This window comes from Carassius auratus, chromosome 44, assembly GCF_003368295.1.
Source record: "Carassius auratus strain Wakin chromosome 44, ASM336829v1, whole genome shotgun sequence".
In the NCBI taxonomy this organism is placed as follows: domain Eukaryota; kingdom Metazoa; phylum Chordata; class Actinopteri; order Cypriniformes; family Cyprinidae; genus Carassius; species Carassius auratus.
Genome location: NC_039286.1, coordinates 7,602,613 through 7,626,459, shown reverse-complemented (window position 1 = coordinate 7,626,459; position 23,847 = coordinate 7,602,613). Strand labels below are relative to the sequence as shown.

The 23,847-nt window shown below is 34.6% G+C and overlaps 1 protein-coding gene across 2 annotated transcripts; it reads right to left on the bottom strand.

The window, feature by feature from the left end:
• Window positions 1–1,384: 1,384 nt before the first annotated feature.
• Window positions 1,385–23,547, bottom strand: LOC113062328 (copine-4-like). 2 transcript variants are annotated; one of them, XM_026232102.1, is made up of 17 exons: window positions 23,333–23,547; window positions 20,530–20,712; window positions 18,080–18,259; window positions 16,563–16,634; window positions 16,398–16,472; window positions 15,128–15,211; window positions 14,950–15,039; window positions 9,905–10,003; window positions 7,949–7,990; window positions 7,543–7,629; window positions 7,149–7,208; window positions 6,414–6,547; window positions 5,956–6,010; window positions 5,050–5,101; window positions 4,412–4,545; window positions 3,132–3,368; window positions 1,385–1,680 (listed from the first exon to the last, which is right to left on the bottom strand). In XM_026232102.1, the coding sequence occupies exons 1-17, from the start codon at window positions 23,432–23,434 to the stop codon at window positions 1,549–1,551; spliced, it is 1,818 nt and encodes a 605-aa protein (XP_026087887.1). In that variant the 5' UTR covers window positions 23,435–23,547; the 3' UTR covers window positions 1,385–1,548. The 2 variants fall into 2 exon arrangements, with proteins under 2 accessions (XP_026087887.1, XP_026087888.1); XM_026232103.1 differs by lacking the exon at window positions 7,949–7,990.
• Between the last annotated feature and the right edge of the window lie 300 nt (window positions 23,548–23,847).

Sequence of the window (23,847 nt, the reverse complement as noted above, 5' to 3'; positions counted from 1 at the left end):
GATGGAGCTAATTGAAAGGCTGTGTGCTTGTGTGGAGAGACGTGTGCATGTTTGTGTTTAGACTTCAAAGATTCTTCCGAATCAAAGAGTCGATCACGCCTCAAGGACTCCATTTCTCAAAGTCTTCTGATGCCTGTCAAGAGCCTTTACATTCAAGCATCCCTCAAAATTTTGCATTGAGTGTATTACAGTATTGTAGCATTAAACAGAAATTCTAAATCAATTTTCTGGTTATGAGAGAGAACTGTGTGTGTTTGTAATGTGATGCTGAAGTAAGCGCATCCAGTGAACATCAAAACAAAAAGCTGAGAAACAAAAGTGGGAAAAACTTTTTAATTATTGGCAACATGCAAAATACAGTCCTGGTTTCAGTAGTGAGCAAGCATACATACACACACGCTCCAAACAGAAGAAAGAAGGAAAGAAATGCATGAAAGGAAAAGAGAAATCTGTCAAATACAGCACCAGAAATACGCAATTACTATTTCCAAACGTCTGAAATAACTTTATAATATTAGATTATATAAAGAAATTCTGCAAAACAAATGTCAAGAAACCTGTAGAAAAGAACAAAAACAATGAATGCCTAAATACTGGAAGTATCCATTCCACATGCTTTCAAATACATACTGTGTGTATTTGTTTATGGAGCTATACAATACACTTAATTGTATGTAACAATTATAAGTCATAAAGGCCTCACATTAAAAATAAGTTTTAAAATAAATACACTACTGTATAAAAGTTTGAGGTGGGTAAGCAAGCAAGCCTCTGTGAGCATAAAAAAAAACATTAAAATCCTACCGACCACAAACTTTTTGCAGGTAAATTGAATAAAGCAATACAATTGTTGCATTTTGGATTATAAAGGACTAACAGTGTTTACTAACTGAGCATTGGTCATGCACTGGCCAATAACTAATAATCACTTGCCTCCTAAACTATTATGCATCGGAATACTGTGCTATATTGGACTATATAGCCCTTGTATAGCAGGTCCACCAAAAATAACAGTAATAAGGTAACAAATGCCAACACTAATGAACAAAAAAAAGGAAGACAGTCAGGTAGAATGTTTCATTCTTTCGGCTTTCCTTCTAATTACACAGAGTAGGTGACGGCTCATTGAAAAGTGCTGGCAGATTGGTTTGATTGCAATGAAATTAATCTTTCCCATTGTTATGTTAGAAGTTAGATTCGGTGATTTCATCAACATTAAATCCTTTTATACATAATTAATAATACTTTTTCGAAATGTTGGCCATGTTGAGATCATATGACTGAATACAACTCTTCCAAGACAACTGAAATATAAGCCGGGGAAACCAAAACAAAAAATGACTGAGTGCACCGTTAATATAACTAACAACTGCATAAAAGAAAATATGGACAGCTAAGGACATCTTTGCCCAATGCTATTGGAAACCTATGAGGAAAAAACTAAACAACAACAACAAGGATGCTTGTCGATTCTTAATCTGATGCAGCAAGCTCTGAAATGATCAATGAAGATATCTTGAAGTTGAGACGAATATGGCTGTGCGTAGCTCAGGGACTGAACGCTCTGGAAGACTCAAAGTCCGACAGGCATTTGGGCTTGATGCCTTTTCCATTGTAGTAATCCACCACTTGATTGGGAACCTCAGCCAGAACACTTTTAGCCAGCGCTGCAGGAGAGGCCTGTGAGGAAGAAAGGACGGAGGGAAGGATGAGAGAATGGAATACAGATGAAATCTCACACTCTCTTGTGCTTGAGTAGGTGATACAGGAAAGGAGTCACTCCTATTTCACTCCATCCGCAAAACACACCCGAAAAAACCCAGCAGGACAGAGCTAAAAATAACACACACACACACACACACAAGTATTCGTATTGGACAGCCAACTTCACACCTTCAGATTTGCGCAATATTTATGAATTGTGTGATATTGCAGAAGTTGACCTGAGGTAGCAGGTTTCCTTCCAGACGTCTTCCAGAAGAATGCAAAACAAAACCCTTCTCTGGAGTTTACTGCACATGAAGCTTTAGACAAAGGGTTCAATAAATCAAATGAAAAACCTGAAGATTTAAAATGCACAACTACATCACCAGTTACAAAAAAACATCAACGCAAAAGAAGAAACAATAATAAATATTTAATAATTAAACAAAATTAATAATAATATTTTTTAATAAAACACTGAACAATCCTAATGCTAATAATAATAATAATATTTTTTATAAACATAAAAATTATTATATTCAATTAAAAATTATGCATTGTTAGCTAAGCTACAATCTAATGTTACTGTATTGAAATGAATTATGAATCATGTCTCTCCCATGTGTTCCTGCCAATCTATTCCATTTTTTTTTCTCACAGCTGTCACTTTTATATAGGTAATAAATGATTTATAAATTAAATAAAAAAAATACTGAATTAGTAATAATAATAAAGTTACAAAGACAATTTTGTCTCATTATAACTAACATAGGATTTATAGAAAAAAAACATTTACAAATTGGAATAAAAAACTGAACTTTGCATGAACTCAACTTCAGAGGCAGGAAGATCTCTGGGTTAAAGTAGGACAGAATACGCCTAACGTCTCCTAAAAAAGTCGCCTTCATAATGAAGACTGTTCTACATGAACGATTTCATTCTCCTTAATTAAACTAAACACAGGCCTGTAAAATCTAAGAGCTTTGATGTTTTCCTTTCCTCTGTTCCAGCGCCGAGATGCTTGTTATTGGAGCTCAGAGAGACCTGAGAGGAGAGAGATGAAAAGAAGCCTGGATGCCTTCAGATGTACGGCATCCTCTTGTAGTTTGGTTTCCTGACTATGCCCTGACCCGGGGTACCATACAGGTTCTCAAATCACCAAACCTGGCACGATGCATTCCTCTTCATTAGAAACATCTGTTCATTAAGCTTCGACTTGTTAGTAATCACTTAAAACTTTCAGGTTTGGCTTTCTATGTTCTTGGTTTCACCAGATCCCGACAGGATTCTTTTAAAATGATTTCCAATGTGAATATAAAGAGAAGTGTCGGAATATTTTGTCATTATTTTTTCCAACAATGTGACTGAGAGCAAATAATGACAGAATAGATTTTTGGGTGAAGTAAGATACTTCTGTTTTTACTCACATGTTTGAAGTGGTGGAAGGGCACAAATTGAACGATGTCCCTCAGGACGGGTTCTCCTTTAGGAGAGCGGAGGATTCCATCATCCCCGTCCAGCATCTGCATGTCGCTGAAATCTGCGTTGCCTATGCCCACAATGATGACGGACATGGGCAGGTGGGATGCGTGAACAATGGCCTCTCGTGTGTCCGCCATATCTGTGATCACTCCATCCGTCAGGATTAGCAGAATAAAGTATTCCTAACAAATGAGGAACAAATGTAATGTGAGAGAACATTTAAATATTGAGACTTACACTAATATGATCACAATGTGTTTGTCTTTGTCTTGCATGCTATTATAATCAACAAACTCTTTTATTTTCAGCATAAACCACACTAAATTTGCCAAAGTAAAAATGTTTATATTCAAATATATTAAACATTACAATTTAAAATAACCATTTTCTAATTAAATATATATTTTTAAATTTAATTTATGGTAGTACTAATAAAATACTCAATTAATAATAATGTTTTTTATTATTATCATCGTTAAAAACATTTTTGGTTGATTAATGTTTTTGTGGAAACTGTGTTTTTTTTTTTGGAATTCTTTAATGAGTCAAAAATTCATTGAACAACAGTGAAACATTTGAACACAGAATTATTTCAGATTTATTTTGAAATAAGTCTTTACTGTCACTTTTCAACAATTTAATACATCAATGTTGAATAACATTTTTTATTTCTTTTTATTTGATCATACTTACCCAAAACTTTTGAATGGTAGTTTTCATAAAAACAGATACAAATATTTTCAACACTGCTAAAAATAAGAAATGATTCTTGAGAATCCAAAGCATATTAGACAATAAAGACTAGAGTAACGGCTGCTGAAAATTCTGATTTTGCATTTAAAAAAGGCTTTTTACTTTTAAAAAAATAATAAAAATTACTTAACAGGAATTTTTTTATTTGACAATCTGTATTTTCATTTTATCAAATTAGTAAGTAACCAAGTAAATAAACAATTTTCTGAGAACGAGCCTTATTTGATGCAGTTCTGCTTTTCAAATAAATTTATATTGCTAAAAGGATGTTTTAATATTATGTAAGAAAATTTCATTTTGCTGTGCTCTTCCACTGCATGTTTTCTTTTCTCGATGCATCAGCAACTTGGGTTGTTTTTATGAAAAAAGGAGCAGCAGTAAAGCAGATGGAGTCAATATGGTGCTGTGCAGAAATTGAGCCCTACAGTCTAATTAAAGGTGCTCTCTCTCTCTTTCTCTCCCTCCGACTAACCATGGCCTCTTTGGTATGCATCTCCTCAGAGGCAGAGTTGGCAACTTTCTGGATGATGGGAGCAATATTAGTGGGACCGTACAACTGGATTTTCGGGAGGCAGTTCTGATAAGCCTCAACAACACCTTGTATACCTGCAAAACACACATAGCCCATCAGGTCAATACACTGCCTTGTTTTTGAACATATTGTTCAACATAAGTTCATTTTAAACCTCACTAAATTTTGCAATTATCTTTTACGCATTAAAACAAAATGTCAGTGCAGTAAGAAATAAAAAGTAGTGTAAAACATATTCTCTTAAAACTATTTTCTGCACTGAGCAATTATCGGTTCTGTAAGGTGACATTGAATGGATGTTTTATTTTTTTGCATTAGTGGTCATTTAAATTGACTGACCTTAAAATGTCAGATAAAACATGACCTTTGACCCAGAGGTTGTATGGGGTGCGTGTTTGTTTCTGAATTTGCTCATTTAAAGCAGAGCACAGCCTCATTTAAATGCATGCGCATCAGTTCATAGTTTATGCTTCTGTTTGCCACTGAGTTTGTGTGAGAGATGTTTGGATTTCACTCAACTTTCTCTTTGAAAAAGAAAACGCTTGTAGAGGCATGAAGTTTACACTCTGATGACTCACCAGCACATTCTGGGTTGTCCTCATCAAAATTCACAGCAAAATCATGAGAAACCTAAATTGAGGAGAGAAAAAAACACACAGTTAAGTGACAAAAACTGAGAGATCAGAGGCAGCGATGGCAGAGTGAGTCTACACTGTTTTGAAACAAATTGCTTTTTTCAAATGGCATGGAGAAAAAGACTCCATGATATTAAATTATGATGTTAAACTTCATATAATGTACTGGAAGATCTAAAACATTTTGTTTCTTTATTTTATTCATAGGCTCTTATGGTTCAATTATATTCAGAGTTATTGCAGCCAATGGAAGGTATAAAACCATGCATAAAACATGGGAGCTTCCCTGTGGATTGGACTGTGGTCAACTAAAATGCATTCTTAGAGTCACATCCAACCACACTGCGGCCATGACCTCTGATTGAAACATGGCAACCAATCAGATGACCTGATTTTGAGTGATTGGCATAGATTAGCAGGAATCATGAGGTGATTATAGTAAAAGGGCATTGGCAGTTCATGAATTATTCAGAAAACTCCCGTCAGGTAATGGTGAGGGATTCAGAGCACTCTGGTTTGCATGGAGATTTATTGTACTGTATGGAAAACTTCTTGTACAGATTCAGTTTGTTAAATCTTAGATGAGTCAATTTAAGCATTCTTTATAAAAAGAACATTATAGGGGATTGCGTAAATATTTAATCTTAAATGTAAATTTAATTTCAACTTGTAAGTATGCAACGAATCTAACAGTCAAATGAAAACTAGACTCACAGTAAGTGTGTTAAAAGCAAAAATGACTTTTTTAAATGAATTTTCTACTGCAAAATTACACATAATTACAAAATGGTTTGCCCTTAAAGTATAACTAAAAAAGCTGTTTCTTTTTTACACGGAAAAATAACTTACTTTGAAGTCTGGTGGGATTTGGGCTCCGAAGCCAAAAGCAGGAAACATTTTGTCGCTGGAAACAGATCAGAAGCAGGGAGGATTAATGAGCGTGCATTGAGCCCCAGAGATGAGCAATGGGGATGAGCAAAGCAGGGATGTAATATAAAGGGTAAAATATAATTGAGTTTAAGTGATGTATTGGGCAAGAGAGTGATTGAAGTGTAGAAAGACAATCCTTGACATGACAGCTCTGCATCCTTCAGGAGCAGGCAGACATAAGACTGAATGCCTGATTAATCAATGTAATGTGTAATTGATAGATTAATTAGTCTGAAAGTTTGTTTAATGGCCAGTACTGAGAAAATAACTGGTGTAAACATTCTGTAATGGAGTAGTCCATTAAATTTCATTTCATTTGATTGACTGTGTGCTTGACTGACTAAATGATTTGACTGGGGGATTGATTGGTGGGTCACCTATCATAGTCCTGGCAGATCTCCCCAACCGCTATCAGGGCTTTGAGGTACTCATTGGGCTGGTAAGGGTGGATGTAGTGGAGGGAGCAGCTGTTTCGAGGGTCACCATTTGAGGCAGTGAAATCAATAGCCACCTGCAGAACAACACTGGTTAAAGGGATAGTTCACCCCAAAAAATATAATTTGAAAAAATTTTATTTAACCTCAACTTTCAAGCCTCAAAAAGGGTGTAAAAAATACCATAATAGTATTCGATGTATATCCAACTTGTATACCGATAGTTTAATTTAAGACTAAAATGTAAGTAATTATTCTCATAAAACTATGAACATTTTATATGAACAATTGCAATCAAATGAGTGATTGGAATTTGAATGATTCTGATTCGAGTAAAATGATTCATTGAAAAGATCTGAATCTAAATAATCAATTATTCATGAGTCGGACATTGCTACAAATTTGAAAGCTTCAGTCTCCATTCACTGTAACTGCATGGAAATAGAGCGAGCAGTACAATTCTTCAAAATTACACTTAAGTGGTCTATCCAAGAAATAAAACCTTAGGATTTGAAATAAAATTAAAATGAGTAAATAATGATGGATTTTTTATATTTAGAGAACACATGATGTGTAAACACAAGACATGCAGGTGGAAGCTAAACCACTAGACAACATACAAAATCCAGATAGATATGACAGAAGATAGTGGGGGAAATATCTTCCAAAACTACTTACTGTGAACTGAATCTGACATCCTCCCATGATGTAATCCAGGAAAGAGTGCATCTTTATGATCTGAAACAGTGATAAAATAACACGTATTTAACTGAAAGTTCTGGTCCTGGATACAGATCATTTCAGTTGTACAAAAATACAATAAGTAACAGCTATGACACAACATATCTGTTCACCTACAGTAGCTACTGTGAATGCACAGCAAAGTTATCAACCCATTTAATAGAGCATATATCATACAATACATATGTGTGTGTGTGTGTGTGTGTGCATTTAAAAAAAATAGTTATAGTACAATAGTTTTTTTTGTTTTGTTTTTTACCCAAAATGACTTCATTACAGGGGCAGTCATAATGATGGTATATATCAGACATAAAGTGAAGGAATCCCTCACCTTGCACATGGTGAGAATGACCATTCCAGAATTTCTGTAATTCTTCTTCTTCACCTGGTACTTAGGATTAATACACTCCCACTGGATCTGTTAGAAACATGTTAAACGTACAACAGTAAGACAACAATTCAGCACTATGCCATTCACTCAGCTCTGTATTGAATTCCATTGAGCCACAAGATGAATTGCTTGGGCTTGCAGGTATTTCATCTGAAGTGGGCTTGTGATCTATCTGTATGAGAGGAAGATGCCCACAGGCCGAGAGGCACAATGATAGACGGATGTCTAAAATACTCAGCATAACATAGTGGCTGCATTTGAGCCTTTCAGAAAATGTGAGAGTGATTGGCTGTAAGCTAGCAGTGCGGACGAGACTTTCACAAGCATGTCAGTGTTGGTAAGTCACCTTTTGGCCAAGATCAGTTTGTAGTTTCTCTTGTGATGATGCCTGTCAGAACAAAAAAGATATGTCTATCCAAGCCAAACAATTCTTTATTCATTTTACATTTCTGGTGTGAATACAACAGCTCAGTAAAAGATCTGCCTCAAATCTGTGATTTATTTTCAGCACAATTATCTCAGAATGTTCTAAAGATCTCATATCAGGTCTTGAAGAGTATGCGAGAAGTTTTCTTCCACCACTAGACTGAAAGAGTATTCTGCTGAAAATGAAGCACTTGTTTTTGAACCACGCTAGCAGTGCAATCAGCGTGTGCTGACAGACGAGGAAGTCCACTGATTAACAAATGCAATGAGAAGCTTATGCTGAAGTCTGTCGACTCTGCTCCTCTGAGCATTCAAGGGGATGATGGTGAATATGAAGGTAATGGAATTAAAAGCAACACAATGACTACTAATCTGAAGAGCAGGCAATAGATTTCAAATGAGAGAAGCGACGGAACAGCGTGAACTCATTCAGACGCTATAGACTGATGCATAAGAGTGTATGCGGCACGATAACACTGTGTGTGTGTGTGGGTGTGTACTCTATATGGCCATAAGTATGTGTACACCTAAACATCACCCAATAGGGATGCAGAGATTTGCTTCTACTGAGACAAAATGTTACTAAATTGGTTTAAAACAAGTGTTTTACCAATTGTGTCCTTTTTGAAGCAAAATATATCTGTATAAGTCTATAACTCTGTTATATAATGCTAGTCTTACTGGTTGTGTGTGTGTGTGTATATATATATATATATATATATATATATATATACATATATTTATGTATGTAGTTCATCACTACAGTGCTCTAAACTCTCAAAACACTCTCATTCATCTGACACAGCACAAATACACAACACTCTCACATGCACTCTTTTGTTGCCGATTTTTCTTTTGTTCTTCTATTGCAATATTCTCAGTGTATTCCTTGGTGTGTCCTTTCCCTCCTACTCTGTACAGTACCTCTAATTATTCCCTCTGTTTCTCTGCAGATAACATTGTGTCCATGGTGACAATACAGTAGATCACAATTCTCTATAAAATCCAGAACAAAAATGCATTCAAAAGAAAAACAGTGAAAGACGCAAACAGACAGAGAGATGACATGATGAATTCAGTGTCTGTTATGATACAGGCAGGGTGAGTACAGAATAGGAGATGGAAACTGAGAAAACGAGACATATAAAGATCATAAAGCAAGTGTTCGGCTTGTTTCACACCGCCTGCAAGAGAAAACGCTGCATAACTGTAAGAGCAGGCTCACGTTGAGCTTTCACACTGACTCAGTTTCCGCTGCATAAACAGACCTGAGGCTCTCGTCAGAAATTAAAGAGATTCAGGGAACCTGCATGAGGATCTGGAATGAAGATATTATAATTGTAATAAGATATTTAATCACTGATGCACTGCACTCTCTGATGAAGGGAAAAATATTTTGAAGTATGCTAATTAAAAACAAAAAGATTAATATATTTTTATTTTCTCAACCAAATGTGAGTGTTGGTTAACTATTATCTAAAACCCCTTGAAATCCCAACAGGTTGGATAGGAACTATTTGTGAATGGCAAAATGTTAACAAAGACCCCACGTGCTTAGAACTGAAACTCCAATGGCTAAATTTTAGACTCATCAGACCACAGAATCTTCTTTGAATTTCCACAACCGTTCGCATGCCCATGGGCAAGCTCCAGTCGAGATGTGATGTGGGTTTTTATTAATGGACGCTTTCTTTGCATATATCCATCAGCTGGAGTTATGAAGTATGCTATTGCTCTTACTTCGTTCCATGTGCTTCAGGGTATATACTTGAAAAATGCAACAACAAAAAAGTACTTTGTGTTGATGAGAGCCGGAAATCTACATTGGAAACAGGGTCAGTTTTCTGACTGTGTGTGTGTGTGTGTGTGTTTATACCTGCTTCCCATCCATCGCCGCCTTCATCTCCTTGAAGGTGGTTTGAAATTCTCCTATAAAGTCGTGCTTGCCATTTGAATCCCAGTCCCATACTGTACACTACAACAAGAAAAAAAAAGAATTTACAATCTGCATCCTATATTTATAACACAGTTGAATAAATTGAAACTTAAGTGCTATTTGATTTATTCCACATTTTTAATATGCTGAGCCACATGCTTAATGCAGTAAATAAATCTGTGAATAAATTTAGCTCTGTGCATGAGTGTCTGAGACTTCAGTCCCTTAAGAACCGTGATAAATATCCTGTGCTAAATAGTTTTCTCTAGCAATATTTATGGTCACATTATCTCACACACACACACACACACACACACACACACACACACACACATAGAAACATACAGTACAAACAAAAACCCATGCTATAACGATACACCTGCAAAACTTAAACAGCTAAATTGCATTCAAAAATTAAGACTTGTTTGTGGGAAATTTTGAATTATGTTTGTTCTTTTACCACATTAACAAAAGTTTTTCCTGTTGTACCATTTAGTGAGACTATTTAGCCAATTTAAACTTAAGTCTTATTATTCTTTTTATGTTTCTCTGCTCTGTTGAACACAAAAGAAGATATTTTGAAGAATGTTCATGAAAACAGAAGTCAATGGATACCATCAACTGTTCGATTACCCACATTCTTCAAAATATCTTCTTTTGTGTTCAACAGAAAAAAAAAGAAATTTATGCAAGGTTTGCGAAGACATGAGGGTGAGTAAATAAGGACAGAATTTTCATTTTTAGATGAACTATTCCTTTAACCTCCACAACTCATATGCAAAAATTAGTTTTAATCTTAAAGTTGCTTCAATGAACCACAACAGCAGTATCTCAGAAATGATAGATTGTACATAAAAATGCACACAAAGTAAACAGTGTGTCCAAACACCAAGAGCTGAAATAATTAATAACTTCCACAAGTACAGGTATAATGAAAACAGCATCAGCTTTTCTTGCTACAATAAGACTGAAATGTCACAGTTCATTTAGAAGAGCTTTTATCTAGTTGGTGTTGAATCTGGAACAAGCCGAGGAGTCCAAAGTTTCAAGAAGGAATAAAGGATTGTAAAAGCAATGTCAATGCAGTGATACAAATGTCATCTTGTTATCGTAACACTTCTTCAGTTTTAATACCTTGTGTCATGTTGTTGATTGAAAGATTTAACACTCTCGTTGGTACGCTGGCCGTGTGTGTGTATGTGAAGTTGTGAATGTGGGTGTGTGGCAGGAGTGGCAGGAAGACAGCGCACTGTAGCGTTGCTGTTAATGAATCATTAATGCTGAGACATAAGCGGGTGGTAATCAAAGTTTGAAGGCCATTTAAAATATTAATACAGAGATGCTGTGGTTGACTTTTCAGCTGAAGAAGTGAGAACCAACAATAACTCAGCATGCATAACTCACACCTGCTCCTCTGCTCTGCATAAAGTTGGGAAACATCCCCAAAAGATGGATGAAGAGATGCAAATGCAAGACACACAGACTCACACTAAAGTAAACTAAGATAAAGGTTATAGAAATTAAACATTATTTTGTAAACTATTATGTTTTTTAGAATATATGATTAATTGAATCTAATAACAGAGCTCTGTTGTAAATATGGATCTCTGAGCTCTCAAAATTCAAAACAAGAAGGTTTAACTGCCTTGTCTTATACAAATATAGATATAATTCCACAACACGAATAAAACGTAACTGCAGTGGCTCCATAACTCTGTGAATCTGAATTCAGTGTGTGTTTTCACTGCGGAGACATTGCTGTGTGTAGTGCCTTGAGTGTAAATAAGTCATGAATATTAAACAAACCAGTTCATGTTTATTCAGGGACATGTCACCCTAAAATAAATAACCGTTTTCGCATCTGTCTGACTATAAATGTCCTTGACTGTCAAACATCACCTTTAAATATTTGGATTCAAATCAACAATGTTTAATAATTTTAGACTGAAAATGTAATTTATTCAGCTATAAATGAACATGTTGCACAACTGCTCATTCAGCCACTTAGTAGAATTGCCAAAGGCTTAATTCAAAGTGGCTTGTTTCCAAGCATTTAAAGCATTAGTTAATTAGGAAGTGGTGGTTATTTTCAAGTAAAGCTGAGAGCAGCAATGTAAAGTGCCAGCCTGGAGCTGATCAAGGGATTCAGCTCTCAATTTAACATATTGAAACATCAGCTCTTCATTTTGCTCTCTCTGTCTTTTCTTGGCCCGTTATCTTTTACTTTCTCTGAAATGTCACCTGCACAGTGTGTGAGCATTTCAAAAAGGCTTTTCTTCCAAACAGCTTTTGTGCAGAATCTCAGTGTAGGGCTAAGACTAAATCTCATCTTAACTTTGTTATGAGAATAAAAAGAGAAGCATCTTTAAAGACAGATTATTACGATACAGCTCTCCTGTCACCACTTCTACATTGGCATACCAATGAGGACCTTACACCTGCATTGCTGAGATCTGAATGTGTGTGTGTGTGTGTGTGTGTGTGTGTGACAGAGAGAGAGAGAGGTTTAAGAGAAGAGAACGAAAATAATACAATCTTAGGAACTTTCATGAATAAATAAGCAAACACACACGCATAACACAAAAACTTTATGCTATTAAAAAGTAGTTTAAGGCCAAGGATGATACTACACACACACACACACACACAGAAAAGGTACATTTTTAAATGGAATAGACCTGATTTCAATGCTGCACTGTTTTACTGAACAACTGCAATGTAATAAATCATAAGTAATAAAGACCTAGAGGTTGACATATTGGTGTTGTTAAAAAAATTGGAGTATTAATGTAAGTGTGCGTTGAGTACAGTAGCTTGTTTGTTTGCTTGCTTTTATTGCCATACCAGCATTTATTGCTATTTTCATAACAATATCAATGTATTTTAAAACAAATAAAAAGTATTAACATAGAGGAGCAATGAAAAAACAACATCTGACTACAAACTCACATCATTATAATAAACATTATATACTTGGTATAAAAAAATAAATAAAAATTCATGGTCAAACGTTTTTAAAAACATCCATTACAGAATTGTCAGAGCAAAAATGTTCAAAATAACTTTGTGTTTTCATTTAAATAAATACTTTATTATATATTATATAAATGCATATTTACAGTAATTTTTAATCAGATTAAAACGGATTAATTAATTAATTAATTAAATAAATATATGTAATTGTAAACGTTCGGGGTTAGTTTGAGATTTTTAGTCTTTTATGCTCACCAAGGCTACATTTATTTGATGACAAATACAGTTAAAACTGTGAAAAACTTCATTGTGATTTTTTAATTATTATTATAATATATAAGTTGTCTATATAATATATTTTAAAATGTAATGTATTGCTATGATGGCAAAGCAGTCATTATTCTTTGTAATATGCCAGAAAATATTTCCTATTATTATCAATGTTGTGCAAGTTACTTCCAAACTGTAATAGATTATAGATTACTTGTTACTAACATTTAAAAGTAATTCCTTACCTTACAATATTACTGTCTTAGAATTATAATGCGTTACATGGCTCCTGTATTAATTTTGAGTTACTTTCACCAAAATAACAGAAGTATAACTTAGCATTCTAAAATTACAAGATGTACTGCAGAGCATTTTACATTCAGTAGAGGGCATATTGATGTAGCATAATGACTGTGGGCTATCCAGGCAGGCAACTAACAATAAATAGTTTATAATTGGCAGAGTGAAGGCTCAAGACAATGCAAGCCAGTGCTAGCCGGGGCTAACAGGGAGGTGGGCGGAGCTAATAGCCTTGGACCTCGAGCACAGAGGCCGAAATGATGTCACGTCACGCCAGTATCCTTGAGGCACTCCTCTAAAACCTGCCCTAAACACACCATCGCTGGACTACGTCACACAATACAAAGTTCCACAAGCGAGATAGAGAGAGATGGATAAAAAAAAAAATCGCTAAACAAATATATCAGAGGTGGGCACCACACGCAGCTATTGACTGACCACGAACAGGAAATAGAACTTATTAGCTTAATTTTTGATTCGTTAATGTCTTGCGCTCTTGCTGTTTTTTTCTATTTTTTTTTCTTTGAACAATTACATTTACTACAATTACACTACTGCGTTACAGCAAATAGTAATATGTTACTGTAATGCATTACTTCTGTAATCCGTTACTCCCAACACTGATTATTATTATATATTCCTATTTTTTTGGAAACGTGACTCATTCTTTTCAGGATTGTTTGATGAATAGAAAGTTTTAAATAATAGGATTTATTTGAGATAGAATATGTAAGAATGTAAAAAAATTGATAAATGTAATGAATTTTTGCTGAATAGAAGTTATTTTATATATATAAAAGATAAACAGAAATCAAAATACCGAATATTAAAAAGGCCACAGCACATACAGTATGGGAAGTCAACGGAATAGTACTTTGAGTCTAATCTAACTTTCTTATCTCAAATCTGTAGTATCATATAGATAACAGGATTTCTTGCTCTCTGTAGTCTTATTAGTGTTCTTGGACAACTGGTCCCAATGACAGAAAGTTCTCCAACCCATTTTGTGGACTTTAATGGACTAAAGGGCAGTAACATCAATTTCTGTCCTTGGTTCCACCATGTCTGTTCCCCTCAGGAAACTGTCAGGACCCTCCAAACAGACGGCTGCATTTACCCACTCAGTAATTAGCTCACTATGAAAGATGTCAGCTGCAATGGTGAGGCAGAATGGATAGGACTGCCATTACATAAATCTGCCAAGATGATTTTAATCTAATGTGACCAAATGGTCACGCTGAGATCAGAATAAATGCAAAAAAAAAAAAAAACTACATTGACATAACAGCCTCATAGGGATTGTGTCACATTGCTGCGGTATACCTTTCAATGAGATGCTTTTTGTCAAAAATATATCTCTAGTTATCATAACAGTATGCAAATGGATAGGTTTTTAGTTTATGTTAACATAATAATGGATATAGTCAAAATATCTGTCCTACCTTTAACTCCCGCTCATGGTCTCCACTGCAGAGTGTATTTAAAGAAACTTTGAATGATTTCCAGACAGGACTCAGATTGTTCATAATGGTCTATAAACAGAAAAATACCAGTTGATACATGTACATCATTTTTCTTCCACATGTATTTAATATGCATGTGTGCATCTGTCAATCTCACCTCTGTTCTGTGCACCAGTGATGCTGTGCCATCATCATTCACTCTGAAGATTTCCAGGAATGGATCTGACTTGCTAAAAAAGTCCTAAACAAAGAAAGAATCACATTTATTCTTGTTTTTAAAGTAAATATAACATCTGCAAACATGAGTGTTCTGGAAGCTCTTCATCCTTTGATAGTCCTTTTCATTTGGTGGCGCTAGCGGTGCAGAAATGAAACAATTGAGCAGTAATTAATTTTTGATTAATTCATACATCAATCCCAGGCACATTTATAGCGTCCTGACTTTCTCTCATTTAGAGACTATATCCGAATGCACACTGTAAAAAATTTCTTGTTGTTTTTACAAAAACTTTTTGGCAGCTGTGGTTGCCAGAATAATTTTGTAAAAATACAGAAAACTGTAAACACATTTACGTCAAAAACTGTTAATTTTACAATATAAAGCTGTAATTTACAAACAAGAAAATGTGAATATAAACCAGTAAATTCAACAACACACAAAATTAAATCTGTTTTGTACCTTGAAAATACTGACAACCACCATAATAATAAAGATGGTACTGTATAAGAGAAAGCCACATGAAGTATCAAAGCTCATCACAAGTAGCTTCACCACAAGCAGAAGTATATATTAACATATAGAAGGTGCACATTTATGGAAACACAAAACACCATCATGGTAACACACGTGATACTTAAATAATGCAAAAAACTTTCATTAAGCAACAGAAGATGTAACATAAAGCTCAAATGTACATAACTGATAACAAGAACTATTTAAAAACATGATTATTTAAACAAAATACTTTCAAACGTGGAGTGTCACGCAGGGAATTCTGGGAATATCAGTTTACAGTTTTAGACTGTAAATTATACATTGATTTGTTCTTTTTTTACTTCTAAAAGCTGTATAATTAACAGAATTTTACTGTAAACTTACATTAAATGCTTTGTTAGATCTTTTACAGTTTTTCCCTGTATATAGTACGGGAACTTACTGTTAACCTATTATCAGTTTTTTTCCGTAGCGTTTTTACAAAATTTTACAGTTAAAATTACACTTATTTTTTACAGTGCACATCATTTCTTAATTTTTCCTAATGGTCTGTGCGTTTAGACTGAAAGTTGTCCTCATTGTGTAATGAAAAATAAAAAATAGCAGTATATTTTAATGAAGTAGTAGATGATGCATTGCTCCATTTGAATTTGTCTACTCATAAACCAGAGTAGTAAAACAGAAAGGGGATCAGATAAAGACGACGTCTCACCTTGTCATCCAGTTTCTTGGCACTAAAGGCGAGCTCCACGTAATCATCATTCCCAGACAGCTCTTCAGCTGTGACCTGTGGTTTCCAAGAAGTCATCGCTCAGTTATGACAAAAGAGCATAAACTTGCAGAGTGAATTAATTGGGGGTGAGACATCTATTCTTACTGTGATAGATGATTTGCCAGCTGTGTTTCCTTGCTTCAGTAAAGCTTTGGACAGTTTTCTCTGTGATACAATCTATGAAGGAAGAGGAGAGGACATGAGGCAAACAGATACAGTACATGCACACACACTAACAAACTTGTAAACCCTGACAAACCTTAATATGAAGGAATTCTCCTGATTTTTCATGGCTGTTTTACCTTTATGTTGAATTAGGCACTGTGTTGTGTTTTAGGGTTGAAGGAAATATTCATAAATGAAATCAATAATGTTAAATTACCAGTCCGTCTTTCATTTTTCCGATTGTTTCTTACAGTGCATGTAATCTGACTAAATTCATATAAAATGGATGAAAATGGTTAGAAAAATCTAGTTTTTAACATAATATGAAATGTTCTTGTTGAAGTTTATTGAAGCTTTAGACTAAATAAATATATTTTTTGTGTTTTAAAAAATAAAAACATAATTGGTATTGACTTGTAATTTATGAATCACAATGAAATGATTATTTGATTTAATTGGTAATATTTAGGAATCTTTGTGGTAATCAAAAACGGTTTTAAAGTTTTAATGCCAAAAATGATGAAACAAAGTTAAATTATAAATATTTATATTTATATATATATATATATATATATATATATATATATATATATATATATATATATATATATATATATATATATATATATATATATATATATATATATTCTTTTTTATATATATTAAGAAATTAATGCTTAATATATGAAATTAATTCAGCAGCAACAAGATATGCGTTGCAACAAGGAGGCAGACATATTAGAAATGATATTAAAAATCCTTCTACTTTTAAATTATTTATAATTTCAATGATGAACTAACCTACAGATCTTATAAACCATTTGACAAGTTTACAGGATCAAAATAGAATTTTTTCTAACACATAAGGTGCACCACATTCACCAACAACATATTTACATGTCCAAATATTATAGATGGTAACATTAAATTGGATATTTTTATCTAATCAGCCAACAAGAAGTACTGGAAACAAAATGTACTGATCTAGCATTTTCAACTCACAAAAATAAGTGTTTTCAAACCACATAATATACACTACTTGTCAACTGTAAGTGGTGAGAGCTAACTAAAAAATGTACCATTTACATGCTGTAGTTATTTCTCACCATTTACGACTTATCAGTTTAACAGCTTGAAACTAAATAAGTGTCTGTTGTTAGCATCCAAATCCTTCAGGCCCTCACCCTTACATGAACTCTCCTTCCCTCAAGTCCTCTTTACCCTCTTATGTTCCTTTATATACCACCGGTTTTAATCTTGTTTTATCACAGACTAGATAAAAAGAGTTTGAAGTAATAGTCCCTCTGCCCACCGGGCACCTTCCTGCTCCAGTGAGCTCTCTGCTACCCTTTTGAATCCACACAATCCCTCTCATGTACTCATCCTCTCTCTCACGCACTCATTCCATTCACTAGCTTTCATCTTCCCTACTGCGCTTCCGTTAAGTGTGCATTCACCTGTCCGAGTGTGCACTCCATGGCGCCCAGGAAGTCAGCCTCTTTGAGTCCATTATGGTTGCTACTGATGTCATGAAGCTCAAAACGGAGGCGCTGCACTTCCTCAAAATAGTAGTCCACGGTGAAGACTTTGGAGAAAACCGGACTGATGCTGCTGCGAATCACCTCTGTCCGGTCCACCTGGAATCAATCAGAACACGGCAACGGTCACACTCCAGCTCTGCTGTTTTAATTTATTTCCCATTTTTAGGAACTAGGATCGATGACATCTATTCCTGTTCTATTGCGGGCTGATTGTTTGGATGATGACAATGATTTTCCCTAATCCAGTTCATATCCTGGATCAATTCAGTTCACATTCAGTCGCATCTCAAATCAATGTCAATGGCCCTTAATTGAACAGATCCATAGGACAATGGGGTTATTGTCCTTAAAGTGCATATCAAATTTGTGAAAGGTTATTAGTGGCATTACGAAAATAACAAACCATTTTAAATAGTACTGTACTCAATCCCAAGTATGTGCCATCAATAATTTAGTGAATCTGACAAAGCATGTTAAGAATACACAAAATCTGGGGTCAGTAAGATTTACATGAATTCAGCAAGAACATATTGTTTAAAAGTGACAGTAATGACTTTTATATTGTTAAAAATACATTTTAATTTAAAATTGTTCTTTTGAAGTTTCTATGTCAGAATTAAGCAGCACAACTGTTTTCAACATTAATAAAAATAAGAATGTTTCTTAAGTACCAAATCAGCATATCAGAATGATTATATATATATATATATATATATATATATATAATATATAATATATATATATATATATATATATATATATATATATATATATATATATATATATATCATTATGTATACAGTAAATTCTGCTTCGGTGAGCATAAGAGACCTCTTTCAAACACATTAATAAATCTAACTGACTCCAAAGTTATGATATTATAAGACAAATGATAGGATATGTGCATGCCCCAGTAATTTATAATTCTTAAAACTAAATATTGCATGAAGACATTCAATTTAAGGCACACATTTATATTACATTCTTTCAAATCTCATTACTGTAATGCATCTGACAATTTCCTTTTTCACTACTTCCATTAAATATAGTAATATTTATTGTTATATATACATAGTATTTTTAAATTAAAATCAAATAATATCAGTACAAATGATCTAATTTGATAAAACAATCAAATTATATCAGTATCAATTGCAAGAGATAGTTATGAAAGATTAACATAACATTTTAGTTTCCATTGACTTTCATTGTATGGACAACAACAACAACAACAACAACAAAGCACTATTTCTTAAAATATCTTATTTTATGGTCCATAGAAGGAAGAAATTCAAACATGTTTAGAACAACATGAAGGTAAAGACAGAAATTATGACAGATTTGTCATTTTTTCCTGTGAGCTATCCCTTCATATGATATAACTTTTTGTCACATGACGGCAACAAGAATATGAAAATGACACTTTTGGTTGCTTTAGTGGTTGCTTTACAAAAGTAGCATGAATGTAGATAATAATCTCGCGAATAACATCCAAATGCAAGCCATATTTATGGTTCTTAAAACCTGCTTAGTCTTCTAAATATATAAAAGTGAAATATGAGCAGTACATTTTCTTGACAGGTTTCGTGAGATTCTCCAGACTGCGGGCCTTCAACCCACTTATATGGTTTCAAACACATCTTTCTTTCTTTTTTTTTTTACTTCAGTGCTCACAGCAAGAGTTCAAATGGCACTGCTTTATTAATTATGGATCGTAGCCTTAACTATGCCAAGCAAAAGCCCTGTATGCCAGAAACACCTGTTTTGAACTGCAACTGAAACCTTTCACAGATACCTAGCAAAAGCTTACAGGCCACTTCACATTATTTTTTGCAGCACTGCACTTCCTTGTCATTGGTTATATTATCGAGGCACAAGACAACGTGACAATTAGAGCACTTTTTGTGATCTAACGGTGCTGTTTTATATTACTTACACATTACAGCATCACAGCTGAGACTACAGTCTCAGAACGCTAATCAGCCGTTGACATATGCATGAACACATTCAGTATCATAAAGAGCCAGTTCTTTTGCTAGCGTCTGTTCAGTCCAGATTAGTGTTTGTGAAAGGATTATTACTAAAGTACTGTATCCTTGGAAACTTACAATAGCATCAGATGTTTGCTAAGAAGTCATGTGCACTACATGTGCAGCAATTTCAAAGCGAGGAAAGGGAGTTTGTGATTGGATGAAATATCTAGGGTATGACACACAAACAGCTGTTTCTTTGAAATCAGAAATCTGAAAACTGCAATGACATGTACATGATAGATTGTGTTTTGTGCAGGTGAAAATGATATGTTCCTTCATGAAAAACATCATTCTGTTTGTGCTAGAGAAAACAAAACCTGAACACGAACAGACCTCGAACCACTGTCCGTGGGACTGCATCTTGAGGATGCCGCAGGGGTCAGGTTTGGACAGAGCATCTCTATCAGATATTCCTTTACAGGCCACACGGAGCTCTACTTTTGTCAGACATGGGCTGTTGAAGAGGCCCAGCGTGGTGGCAGCAGACTCGTAGATGTTACTCATTTTGTGTTCAAGCTGCAAAAGAAAAAATGTTTAGAAAAAAAACGTTAAAGCAAGATATAGAACAAATATGAGATACATTACCATCCAAAAGCTCAAAAATGATCAGAAAGATATTTTTAAATAAATTTATACTTCTGTTTGGCAAGGATGGATTACACTGGTCAATAGTGAATGTAGCAAAAAAAACTAAATTTATTTAAAATGCTGTTTTGAACTTTCTATTCATCAAAGAATCATTGAAAAATATTGTGTCATGATTTCCACAAAAATCAGCTGGACAGCAAGAAATGTTACCAAACCACAGATACAATAATATTTCAAAACATACCATTTACTGTGTTTTTGATCAAATAAATACAGAACTGATGAGCATACAAGGCTTTCTTTTTTTCTTTTCTTTTTTTTATAATCTGACCGACCCCATATTTTTAGAACATTAATGTCCATTAATTGGTAGCCTCTGGATCATCTTTCTGAGGATTTACATGGTGTTTAACTGGTGCAAGCTGTTCAAACGGTCATTAGTTGGTAAAACCTGATGTACAGTAGATAATAGATCATCAGCTGGTCAGGCAGAGACAGACCCAGTACCGTCATCAGAATGAACCAGCTATAATTTTTTAGAAACCACCTTGACCATGTTAAGATGCCTTTCCAACAACAGAGATCTAATTTAACTAAATTCTAACTTTATCACTTTTCAAAGAAGAAATGTACTTTAACGACATTCTGTAATTGCACACTGCAGAAACATAGTTGCTAACATTGCTAACCAGCTAACAAACAAACCAAAAAAAAAAAAAATCCACAAAACATGTTAAACATCCACAATCACCAAATTACGTTAAACATTTTTTTTTATGTTGTTATTTTAAATATTGTTTTTCATATATTATTATTTGAACATATTTTTTGTTAGTTAGGATCATGGCACCACAAAAAACTCACAAATCTATTTATAAAACTGAATAAAACTGCCCCACTATTTGTTTGTTCACTCGACGGTTACGTACCTCATCTGAAACTTAAAATAGCTTTCATAGGTGCAGTCTCATGACTGATTACTTTTGAACTTAAAACCAGTTTTGTTCACGTGAAGTATGTTTTATAGGTTAGCTGACAAAACATTTTTACACTGTAGTCCCTAGAGGGTGGCAGTCCTTGAAATAATTTGAATTAATTATGTTACACTTTTGAATAGACAAGTTCAAGCATGATAAGTCTGTTGATTAAAACAGAAAACGGGTGACTTGTTAAGTCAGAGACCCCGATAACATTGCTTTATAATGAAATTGCTCTTCCATCAGGCACCATGTGGAATGAGCTCAGCGTGGTCCTCGTGGGAGAGATTCCCTGGAACACAGAGCGAAGCGCTGACCCCAATACTCTGAGACCATACCACAGAGAATGTGTATCTCTGTGTTACTCAATTATTAATGTCCTCTGCTTCCTTTGAGTGCCATATTTTTTTTGTTATCATTATTGTTATTTTTAGATAAAAGAGGCCGACGTGCCGTTATTGGCGGCTGAAACCCTTCAGAGCCATATAGCCCTGCAAAATGGACAAAACTTTTGCTAGCAACCCCTAGGAGTTCTTACAGTAAGCAATCCTAAGCGTCCCACTTTGGTGCAGTATTTTAATGCACCTGGCCAGATTAATAGAGGTGACTAATAGAGGTTGTTCAACTGTGCATATACTGTTATGCTCCTCCCATGTATTTGCATTGCCTGTATTTAAATAATCCTGGAAAGCATTAAGTTTCTTATAATATGATGCATAATCAAGTGTTTATATGGGACCTGCTGCTGGACAGCCTCATGTGGACCAATGGCATAGTTTTTCATGCTGTTAATTTGAGGTATAAAGTACGTAGAAAACAGATGCAGATCCACCAATGCATGTATATTGCATCAAAACCTTTGCAAACTCTCACTTCTCCGCAGAAAATGTCTTCTAGGCTACAACAGCTTTATGAATCCAGTGAAGCAATCGTCAATAGTCAATGAAAGTAGTAAATCAGTAGCTTATGGCCAAGGGCTGATGACTCTTATGACCACTTAGAAAAAGTAAACAAATTGTGTAAAAATAAAAAAAAGTGTCAAAAAGCCTTTCAGTGCGACTTCTTTCTTATTTAGTCTTCTGTCAGTTACACGACCTGGGTTTTTATTTTATTTTAGACTTTTAGTTTCATACAAAAAAAAATTCTACATGTCTTTTAATTAAGAAATTGAAGAAAATTGAAGTTTATCACAGTCATGGATAATTACTTTATGGATCAGGATCATTCAGATACTTGTTTGTGCATTTTTGACAGTTTTTTTTAATCTTAATGACCCATAAACAACTATAAAAAATGTAAATACTAGACTGACCCCATACGATCTTGTACCACATACGTACTATGCGCACAATCATCGGCACAACTATGCGATTCTGCGAAACTACAAAATCTGTTTCAAAAACACTGCTGACAGGCAGCTTCTGTAGGCATAAAATGTTAAGTGTATCAATCAAAGTTCTTATTTAGCCTTGTATGCATTGAAATGTGAGGTCAAATGATAATTCCATCAATGCGTAAAACATACAATTCAGCGCGTTATGATGTTTTGCTATTAAAGGAATACAACTTACCCACTGTTTAAGAATAAGAACAAATCCCAAGCGACCAAAGAAAAAGTTCCTCAGTGTTAAGATCGTTCTGAGTGCAGTTTGTGCTCTGGACTCATTTTTCATTCGATTTCATGTCCAAATTGCCTACGGTGATATAAGCAGCTCCATCGGGCCGAGCGTTAAAGGTGATGGGTAGTCCGACCTGCAGTATCCTCTCTCAGCATAAGAGCAGGACAGGCGCGCGCACCCCGCTTAACTTCACTGTTTAATCCTCTGCTATAATATCTGGAGAGGAAGTGCAGGATGCGAACAGAGTGTAACCCTGCACTCTGGCGGTTACTTTAGAAAATTACAGATGGTGTGAGATTGGTGAACATTACCTCGGTGGATATAAGCAGTGCTGGGTAGATTACTTACAAATTGTAGTCTGTTACTGGTTCCAAATTACATGAAAAAAAAAAAAATCGTAGTTAGTAACGCCATAAGTAACGTGATCATTTACATTACACATTTTAGGTAAGATAATCAGTATACTT

Bases quoted from the DNA above. Each gene is read 5' to 3' on its own strand.
- LOC113062328 (XM_026232102.1), bottom strand. From the start codon at position 23,434: ATGAAAAATGAGTCCAGAGCACAAACTGCACTCAGAACGATCTTAACA. The intron at 7,630-7,948 runs GTGACTTACCAA...TGTTTCTAACAG, and splicing joins AAACTGATCTTGGCCAAAAG to ATCCAGTGGGAGTGTATTAA. The intron at 3,369-4,411 runs GTTAGTCGGAGG...CTCATTTGTTAG, and splicing joins TGCATACCAAAGAGGCCATG to GAATACTTTATTCTGCTAAT.